The 10,414-nt window shown below is 42.0% G+C and overlaps 1 protein-coding gene across 1 annotated transcript; it reads right to left on the bottom strand.

Annotated features, from left to right (window-relative positions):
* Window positions 1-678: 678 nt before the first annotated feature.
* spo (spook) lies at window positions 679-8,476 on the bottom strand. Its single transcript, XM_071663384.1, has 6 exons — window positions 8,009-8,476; window positions 3,399-3,541; window positions 2,914-3,267; window positions 2,561-2,716; window positions 2,258-2,405; window positions 679-2,065 (listed from the first exon to the last, which is right to left on the bottom strand). Exons 1-6 carry the CDS (start codon window positions 8,436-8,438, stop codon window positions 1,734-1,736), a joined length of 1,563 nt encoding a protein of 520 aa, XP_071519485.1. The 5' UTR covers window positions 8,439-8,476; the 3' UTR covers window positions 679-1,733.
* Between the last annotated feature and the right edge of the window lie 1,938 nt (window positions 8,477-10,414).

Genomic DNA, 10,414 nt, shown 5'->3' on the forward strand with positions numbered 1-10,414 from the left:
TGCTTTGCTTATGGGTCAGTCGACTCATATTTCCTGCACAACATAAGTCTGGAGAGTCATTTATCATTATTATTAAGTAATGAAACATTGTCATGGGAAAATCACTCGAGCACTTAAAAAATAAATAATTGAGGAAAATGTTTACCTGTGGGACCAGGTTATTTTTTTCTAAAAAGAAAAAAAAGTATTGAATGTGAGAGCGGTTATAACATGTTTACATAACTGAAGAAATAAAGCCATTGGAAAAATTCAGTACCATGATTGTATGAAACGTTTTCCGACACAATGAAAATTTTTCTTCCAGTGACTTTATTTGACCACAAATGTTTGCCGGTAGCAGATACAATAATAAATATGTGGCGAGGTTAGCAATTTTCTTTACATTTTCAGCGTAGTGGAGTACCTAAAACCCACCGACTCCCTTAGTTCTTTCTCTGTCCAAACGCACTACCATCCATGACTCAAAAAATTGCTGGCCTCGCCACAAGTAACAACAATAATTAGGGACTAGGGTGAGACCAACAGCCTATGAAAGTATCCCCGCAAGATCCAGTTACGAAGGATTGTTAAAAGTCACTTGGAGACTTAGTGGTATTAAAGCAAATGATTGCAAATGTCTTCAAGAAGAAAAGTTTACCATACTGCAAGAACTACTACTTAGGTTTTCCTTTTTTGCAATTTTTTTTTGTGTGTGCAAGTGCATCGCTAAACTTTCAGACAAGTCTGAGAATTCTAGCACATTGGACACTTGGGAATATATTATCTCTGGTAAGGAGCGCGGGTCCTTTTTTATGCTGTTAGCGAAGGGAGTTTTCTGTTTAGAATAAGACCACAGGATGTTCTGACAAGGACAGAGGAGGAGATTATTAATAATCATGAAACGGATTGACTTAGATCTTGGAAACGTATCAATCTTCAAATTATTGGAATTTAAAGTTAGGTATAAACAAATTTACAGTAATTCTTTTACATCTAGAAAATATATTTACAGATCGGCAAGTCTAGAAAGAACAAGTGGTAATGAGTGGACGGTTTCTCCTTAAACTAGAGAGTGAGTGTTTGCTGTCACCCTCAGTTGAACGCTGTGTGGCTGGCTGTCAGTCGCTCTTGGTACTTTTATGAAATCCCAAAAGCATAAAAGTAATAATACCTCCATTTAGTAAAGCCACGGTAACTTGTGATAGACTTCGAGGCCACTGAGCAGTGGCGTCAGTGATCGCATAGCACAAGTTTGGTAAAGATTAGAAGAGTAACGGAATATCTTAGAACGTAAATAGCTTAGGTAGTTCGAAGTTATTTGAAAAAAAAAATAGAAAAAATGTCAGACTGTAAACGAATATCGACATTTACTTGTGCGGATATTTGTCAAACTTAGAGCTTAGTCAAAGCATCAGTCTGTAACTCCAAATGTAATTCAGTTTCTCCTCGTATTGGAAAACAAAAATCTATAAATATAATGCTTCACATAAAGATATACTTGAGCTTTTTAATCAGTCTAATGCTTAACCTTATATAGACCAACTTTACTCTCGTATATATTATTTTTTTCGGTCTATTTGTCTAAAATTATTCTCATCATTATCATTAAACAAGTAACTGAAATGAATCAAAATGAAATTCAGTACCTATCCATCCCAGGAAGCCAAAAGTCTATGTAACGAAATTTCTTTTGATGCTTAAAACATAAGTTTTTCTTATATATTTTCGCGGAGTGTTGTGGCAGCTCCTGATGTTCACTTACGTTCGTTGAACACGAGCTCGTAAGCGTCCCATTCGAGGGAGATCTTTCCTCTTGGGAGATCAGGCTTGACGTTCTTGGGTAAGCTGATGTCGTATCTCTGGAGCAGCGTAGTGATCACGATGAAGGTGATGTAACTAACGACTTTGGACCCTACACATGCCCGCTTCCCGGTGCTGAAGGGGATGAAGTGAGCCTTCTTCTTCAGAGTGCCGTCTTCGATAAACCTTTCAGGCATAAATTTTTGAGGTTCGTCCCACAGGTCAGGAGAGGTGTTCATTTCGAAGTTGTTTACGACGATGATTGATCCTTTCTGCACGTGGTAACCTGTAACACGAAGAGGATGGCATTTGAGTAAAGCGAGATGGTGTGTTATATTAAATGTAAAGTACTTTTCTTTACGCAATTAACCTTCCTCTCGTATTTTCTTAAGATATCTTTGTACCGAACGTTGGACGAGATATGAGAAGTCTATCATTCATATTTCCTATCCCATCTTGAGACGTCATGGTAACTCACCTCCGATAGTTTCGTCTTCGGTGGCAACGTGTGGGACGATAGGGGAGGACGTCAGGCGGAGCACCTCGTACAACACTGCCTGGCTGTACACCATGTCGTGTCTGTCGTCCAGTGTAGGGGTTCGCTCCCTCCCAATTTTTGCGTCAATCTGTAGAGGAGGATAAGAACAGTGTCACTTTTGGCGTATATAATCATGAACGCTAGTGTTACTAGATATTAATGCAGATATGATCATGGTTTCAGACGAATTATTTCACTGTATTGGTAACTGTGAATTCGAATATGTAGTGATTCGGTACCAACCTCGGAGCGAAGTTTCTGCAGTACATCAGGGTGTTGAATGATGTAGCCCAGGAATCTCATGACAATGTTGCTGATGGCTGACGACCCACCCAGCAGATCCTCTACAATGTACAGGATGGTCTGCCAGTCCCATTTTTCGTCTTCTTGATTTTCGTTCTAGAGAGAAGACATGATTATGGATTTAATTAGATGAAATTACTGTAAGTATGCTACAAAAAGTATGAAATCATGACTTGAAGTTTGAGGAACAACACGACAGAAATGCTTCCATGCATTCGTCACTTTTGAGTCATATTTTTCAGTGATTTTCACATCTCACTTTTCATGTTATCTGTGAATAATGATAAACTCACCAGCAAGTTGGAGAAGCAGGCATCAACGAGATCATTAATCTTGGTTGGGTCACTCTGCAGCTTCTGGTATTTTTCTCCGCAGATGTTGTCCAGAATGTACTTTCTGATGGCAGAGGTCTTGGAGTTGATCTTGTTCAAGTATGCGCAGAAGAGGGGAACCAGTGATGGCAGGAAGTCTGTGGGATGCCCGTTGTTGATATCATTGAAGATGAAATCAAAATTCTTAACAAGTTGCTGAAATCCTTCCTCCTTGTATTCGAACTTCTTGGAGCACATGTAGCCGCAGAAGATGTTCATGGCGCAGTAAGACAGCAGTTCCTTAGCCTTGATCGGTTTCTGCAGCTGTTGGTCGAGCTGAAGAGAGGAGAACGAAAACTTAGAATGATGCTACACGTCGCAATTTCAATGGAATATTATACACATGTATCATGATGAACAGAAGATTGAATGAATGAAAACCCAGCAAGACTTTGCTGAACACCAACCTCATCGGTGAGTGTGGTCATCTCTGAGAGAACGTTTGATTCGAAGGTCTTCAGCCAGGAACTGTTGCCGCGGAACATGAGGAAGGAGCGAGCCAACGTGATACGCTTCTTCTGGCGCTCGCTCCAGTCACACAGGGCAAGGGCTGTAGGAAACAAGAGAGAATTATGGTTACTAAAACGTCATGATCATTCGTGACAATTATTCTAGGAAGATGACGACTGAGAACTTTCTGGTCGAATATCTTTTTATACAATGTTAAAATATGAAATTAAAGTAAACGTGTGAAGAATTTAGGGGTTCACAAAATCCAGTCAGCATAGTGACTGAAGCAGTGATAGTACGTAGTGAAGAGCATCATTTCTGGCGTTGGATGTGTACTTGAAAGATGCGTTTCCAACCAAAAATTGGTCAAATGAAATTGTTTCTAATTCGTTTGGCGAAAGAAAACGTGTTAAGTGAGGGAAGTTTGATGCCTGAAGCAAGACTCGTGTAGAACTCGTTAGTTTTTTCCCCACGAATTAAAGAATGATATGCTGTGAAGTCTCTCGCGGTTGGTTCCTAACTAACAAAAGTTATCTGGAAAACAGATGGCTGTACGCTAGTAGTATCCGTGTCGCTCACGCCTCATCGGCCGGCGCCGCCTCTCGCGGCCCTATCGCACACAGACATCTCCTGACCTTGAGTCTCATTACCAATGTCACCCAAACCAGATCTGTAGTAACGAGAATCTTGCGGTGCCTCGCATCCTTCCCCGTCCCTAGGATGGCTTCATATTCCTCCCCCTCTCCCCCGTCTCCCTCCCACAGCCGCTCCCCAACAACAACAACTCATCATGCCCGCTTGTCCCGAGTGAGCCAACTGTCTGAGGCATTCCATGAGCCAGTCCGACATGAGTCCTTTGTTTGTTCGACTTACGACACCTGCTATGTTTCATGTCATGTTTGAAATACGTGGACGGAACAATGGGGCAGGGAGGTTGATTTCTTCTTGATATGGAATTTATTAAGAAGAAAAAAAGTACGGCAAACGGGTTGACTATTTTGATGAAATCTTGACTAGCTTTTAGTTTTCTTTCTGATATTTTCATATATTACATTTGTTCCACGTTAAATGCTAGTCCTTTCTTTCCAGTAATCTTTTAACCGCTACGGAAGAGCGCTGTACGCTCATCCTTAGACTGGATCAGTAACTAGTTATTTTTGAGACGTATGAGAGTGAGGCAGAGGCGGATGTGCTTGTTGCTAGGAAGCCCCACAATACCAGCCGCTTCATCCACCAGCCTTGCAACGTACATATTGGAACATTACGGACTGATTTGTTCATCTGTCGTTGAATAGTGTTTTATTTTTAGCACATCCTCAAAGAGGTCTTTCTTTTACTGAATAGATATATGCGTTTGTAAAACTATATTCTATGGTCTGAATAATCGCAGACTTAAGGCCTACTTCGGGTCCAGTGAAGATGTTTCTGTAGTGAAACGAAGAACTGCGAAAAAGAAAAACGTAATGAAGATCCGACTATGATAATAAGCAGGAGTGGGAGACAACAGACGACCTCGAGACGAAAGCGGTCCCGTAGCCATTCATTGTCTGGCCATGTCTGGCGCGGGACCTTGGCATTTCTCATCCTTTTTTTTTTTTTTCGTTTTTATTATTACCATCTTCAGGAGGCAACTCTTCTTTCGATTAAGAATAGATTCGATTTAACGAAATAAGTTAGCTAGATGTATAGAGGCTTGGTTTACCACTATTGGCTCATTAGTTTTGATGTGATGTATTTTGCACTGATGAATTACTACAAAGAGCTACAAAGTTATTTTACTTTTACTAATAAGTTTAGTTGTTAATGAACTGAGTACTAAGACAACCTGACTGCTCCCCTCCTTCCCCTCCACCGTGGTGTCGCTGAACACATCTGCCGTGTGTCTCACCAGCCCCCGAGCCATCAATACTAAAAATAACTGGAACGTCTGTAGCAACATGCAGTCCGGACCATCGTGGTCCAGACCTCAGTGGGTCACCTTGAGTGATCTCCCCCACCCTGCTACCCCCCTCCCCCCTCCCTCCCCCCGGGCTCCAGGGGTGCTCCAATCCCCCCCTCCCCCCCCACCATCAAGCCTTCCAGGGGTACCGCCCATCATCCCCGACTCGTGGAACCCCTCCACCCACAGCCCGCCGCCATGCTCCTGCACCTGCCTACCCAGTCGGCCGGGGGCTCATTCCCCGAGAGTTTATTGCGTCCGCGCTGCTCTCTACCGTCTAGCTAGCGAGTCTCGGGTCTGAGGGAGAACAAAGAATTTACTGTGGGTATTTACCGTCTGGCAATGACTTGGATTCAGCCACGCTAATGCTGTTATTTTGAGAAGTTTTTCTCCGTGATAGATGTGATCGTTGTTAGCTCAGTTGACCGAAGGCCATGTTTGATCTATATTATTATCATTTTTTTTTTAACCCTCACTTGGCGTCCTAGTGTTCGATTTTCACACTTCAGTTAGCTGAAGCAGCTTAGCAATGTTCAAGGAAGCAACATAGCGAGGTCTCAGGATCCAACATAGCAACATCCTTTTGAGATCCCTTACTGAAGCTGAAACCCGCCCACCAGCCACGATGGCCACTTTTACTAAATAATTTCTTCAGTTATCCATGACTTTAAGTCGGAACTTCTTCAGTTATCCATAACTTTGTCAGAATCGGCTTGTTTCAAAGGTAGTTGGAAAATAATTTTTTTTGGTCTATTTTTTGACAAGTTAAGTATTATTAATTATGCAAATGATCCGTTTAGTCAAAAAAACCATACGTCTTTTTTGAAACCACCTGGCCATTTTGAAACACCAGGCAGCGACGGGCCACAAGTGGTTCATTTTCCAAAACTTTGTTTAGCGTCTCCAATCACCAACCAAAATGGCCGCTGTCATCAAAAAGATAATAGCCAAAACTTCTTTACGGCAGATTTGTATCTGATTTTAAGATTGAGATGTTAAGATATTACAGGATTCTTCTGTGAAACATATAATTTTGATTTTTTCCTATAATGAGACGAATTCATATTTTGAAAAAAAAGATCAGCTAAAAATTTTGGCAAAGTTAAAAGCAAGTTTTGGTAACTGGCTAACGCGAGTCGTGTGTGTGTGTGTATATATATATATATATATATATATATATATATATATATATATATATATACTGAGCGAGGATGAAGAGTATGGCGGCTGCCGAAAAATTGTCTGAGACGTGTGGGTCAGCAAAGAGCATCAGCTGGCGGGGAAGGAAGCCAAGGTCAGACGCGCCCGCCCACCCCACACTAACATCCCTAACGTTGAAAGCGACAGTGACGACTAGGCATCACTAGCTGCAGCAGGTAGACTAGTTAGTCTTCACTGGAGGTGCGTTTCCCTCGTGATATATATATATATATATATATATATATATATATATATATATATATATATATATATATATATATATACTGCAGAGTGGCGTCCAATGTTTAAAGGGAAAATGTTATACTAGTAAAGGATTAAAAGTCTTGATAGTACTTTTAGTTGTGTTTTAGTTAAAAGGAACTTTGTTTTTAGAAACCAGAAATGATGTCCAGGAGTAATATTAGTGACTACAAATCGTGTTAGATTTTTGTTTCACAGACAGAAATAATAAGAGCAATAGAAAAGTACCCAAGTTTGGAAAGTTGCATTTTCTACGGTGTGTCTCTTCTGATGGATATTTAATTATGAGTAAAGCTTATGTTACGTCAGCGTTCAAAACAAAAGAAAAATAGTGATAAATGGTATGGCAACACCGCGCGATCAGGTTTTGCCCCACCTGTCATTGAAACGGATTGCAAAGATTTTCGTCCACTTGTCTGTTTAGGTCAGATATATATAAATATAGGATTTCTATAAAGACTTTTGATATTAGTAGAAGAACGGAGTATTAATATACTGAAGTTAGAATTTAGCTGACTTTGGTCTCGACACAAATATTCAAACAAGGACTGGGAGTGAGTTTAAACGGCTGGAGGCATGGGTTAGAAGTGGACAAAACTGAGCGTTATTTTGTGAAGGCAGAGTTGAATAACGGTGTTACTCGGTGACTGGACTTCATGATTATTTAAAAGAAAGTGAAACTTCTTTTGACAGCATCGCTGCCAAAACAACCTTTTGACTATTCTCATCAAATTCATTGGGATTTCTCGTTTTGCATGACACTGTGCACAGCAGATGGCTAATATTCCATCTGTGAGCACTCAAGGTCAAGGGTGCTGGGAACGGGTACAACACTCCAGGCATTTCCGCAAACATTACCCTTAAATTGTGCAAGCGGGCGGCTTGAACACATGACACTGTTTACAAACAAGGAGGGGAAGAGAATGTTGTTGGTCTACAAGCAAGGAGGGGAAGAGAATGTTGTTCATAGTTCACATTAATGTGAATTAAACTAATATTTTAGTAGTGTTAGGTAGTGGCATTTTGTTTGCACTTCAGATCGATGTGATTAAGACTTAATATCCTAGTGTTAGGTAGTTACATTAGTAGTTAGGTGCTTGTGTGAACCACCACAGAAGGTTTGCTACAAAGAGAAATGTGGTTACAAGTTTCTGAGAAAACACTTACAGTGCTGGCGGTCGCCACCAAAGTATAATCCGAATCGTAGGATGTCTGGTCGAGCATCGAACTTGTTAGCCTTGGTGACGAGGACCTCCTTGATGGTGTCGAAGGTGCCGACGACCACGGTGGGGTTACTGCCCAGTAAGAGAGAGTACACGGGTCCGTACTTCCTTCCTAAAGCGGAGAAGCCCTCGTAGGGGCATTCATTGTATTTGAAAAGGTTATGCAAGTTGCCGAGGAAGGGAATTGGAGTCGGCCCAGGTGGAAATGATGGTCTGGCGATCTCCAGGTCGTCACCGCTCGTAGATTGTGAAGAAGACGTTGTCTGGGCGAACTGCTTCTGCTTTCTTCGTCGCCGAGCGGTCTCTTGTGCGGCCACGGCCACCAGAACCATCATCACCAGCACGATAGTTGCGGGAGCCAAAACGAAGACCATCTTTGCGAGCAGTTCTGAACCTGAGCAGTGACTGACACAGCTCCTTGCTCTTCACCACTATTTATACGCATGAAATCGCTTCAGCATAAAAAGGCGGGTTTTTTCCTCTTTTTTTTTTTCTTATGGGAGGTGCTTCAGCGAACGATGATGATTGGCTCCTGGACAGAGTAGGCGGAGTCAAGGAGGGTGATAGAAGCAGCAGGTTACACTCAGAGGTGGGTCGCGGCGTCACATACACGTCGCGACCAGCCTCAGGTGAGTCCACAGCCACAACTTGGATTCATTACCCAATCAGTATTCGCGATTATTTATTCGTCAGCTGTTCAGATTACTATGCGGGGTTTTCTATAGCATTAAGCCCCAATCCCTCCCTCCGTCCAACGACCGAGCGACCATGCCCACCTTGTCCTCACAACCCTTCAGTGTTCCCGACGCTCACACCACTTCCTTGCCTTTCCCCTACTTTCCATTTCTCATACTTTTCCCCCTAGTGTGACAACGTTCAGGACTTAGCAGCTCCTGCCGTGTATGATTCTGGAGTTGATCGGTTCAGGAGCTGACCATGTTATGAAAATAAACATTGGACGGAGTTGCACTACCTCGACAAATGTCTCGAGAACTGATAACACTTACCGTGGTGGTGATTCCCTGAGGTTCCTTGGTTCGCCATCGCTTAGCTGAAGGTGATTATGTACCTCAGTTCCATTTTACCGACATCGACTTTGAATCTAGCGAGATCCTCGTGGATAAGGTTAATATCCTCCACTGCTTCCCTTTGGGTTGTCCAGGCTTAACAGAGCTCTGGTGCTGTGCGTTCTATGAAATGATGAATTTTGCATTGCGCGTCTTGTTCGCCATTCTCGCTCGTGCTGTTCTGTATACAAGTGTAGTTCAGCGGACCAGACTCGCCGGTCTGGTATGAAAGTGGTAGATACTTTGTCCATCTGTGACCGAACATGAAGTGATATTTAAGGCTGTTGAGGGCTGGAGGCTACTGTTGAAGGCTGGGGATAACTGCTGAAGGCTGGGGATTACCGTTGAAGGCTTGGGGTTACATTAGAAGACTGGAGATTACTGTTGAAGACGGCAAGTTACTGTTGAAGAGGTTACTGTTGCTGGGCTGGAGTTTACTGTTCAGGGTTAGAGGTTACTGTTGAAGGCTTGAGGTTACTGTTGAAGGCTTGAGGTTGCTGTTGAAGGCTTGAGGTTACTGTTGAAGGCTTGAGGTTACTGTTGAGGGCTTGAGGTTACTGTTGAAGGCTTGAGGTTACTGTTGAAGGCTTGAGGTTACTGTTGAGGGCTTGAGGTTACTGTTGAAGGCTTGAGGTTACTGTTGAAGGCTTGAGGTTACTGTTGAGGGTCGTGGATTATTGTTGAGGTTCGAGGTTGTACACGTTTGACCAGCAAGTTCATTTGGTTTTGTGTAGAAATCTTGTATGTAAGTTTACATTACTTGTTTGTAGTTTATATTTACCAGTAGGCATAACAAATGATGATGAGAGGGTTGGATCATCTTGAACCAATCGCGGAATCGGTGTCTGATCCTTCTACCCATCGCGGCATCAGCAAATTAAGTTGAAAGGTATTCTTGGTATCAGAAAATGGCGTTTAAAACAGTCGCGATGGCAGTATCGCCTGTGCATCATCACCAAAACCACTACTACGTACCTGAGATGTTTGTGGATGAAAATAATATAATCCAATTCGCAATGTCATCGTTTTCCGCATCTTCCATTATTGAGATGCTTGCGAACATTTATGTATAGATACACACACACACACACACACACATATGTATATATATATATATATATATATATATATATATATATATATATATATATATATATATATAAATATATATGTGTGTGTGTGTGTGTGTGTGTGTGTGTGTGTGTGTGTGTGTGTGTGTGTATCGTTTCGACTGCTCTGGGTACATGAGTTACGCCTCTAAGTCTCATTTTCTGTGGGATAAA

This window comes from Panulirus ornatus, chromosome 7 (assembly GCF_036320965.1).
Source record: "Panulirus ornatus isolate Po-2019 chromosome 7, ASM3632096v1, whole genome shotgun sequence".
Classification (NCBI taxonomy): domain Eukaryota; kingdom Metazoa; phylum Arthropoda; class Malacostraca; order Decapoda; family Palinuridae; genus Panulirus; species Panulirus ornatus.

Coding starts and splice junctions, on each gene's coding strand:
- spo (XM_071663384.1), bottom strand. CDS start 8,438: ATGGTCTTCGTTTTGGCTCCCGCAACTATCGTGCTGGTGATGATGGTT. Junction 2,717..2,913: donor CCTGCTTCTCCAACTTGCTG/GTGAGTTTATCA, acceptor TCTTCTCTCTAG/AACGAAAATCAAGAAGACGA. Junction 2,406..2,560: donor TGCAGAAACTTCGCTCCGAG/GTTGGTACCGAA, acceptor CCTCCTCTACAG/ATTGACGCAAAAATTGGGAG.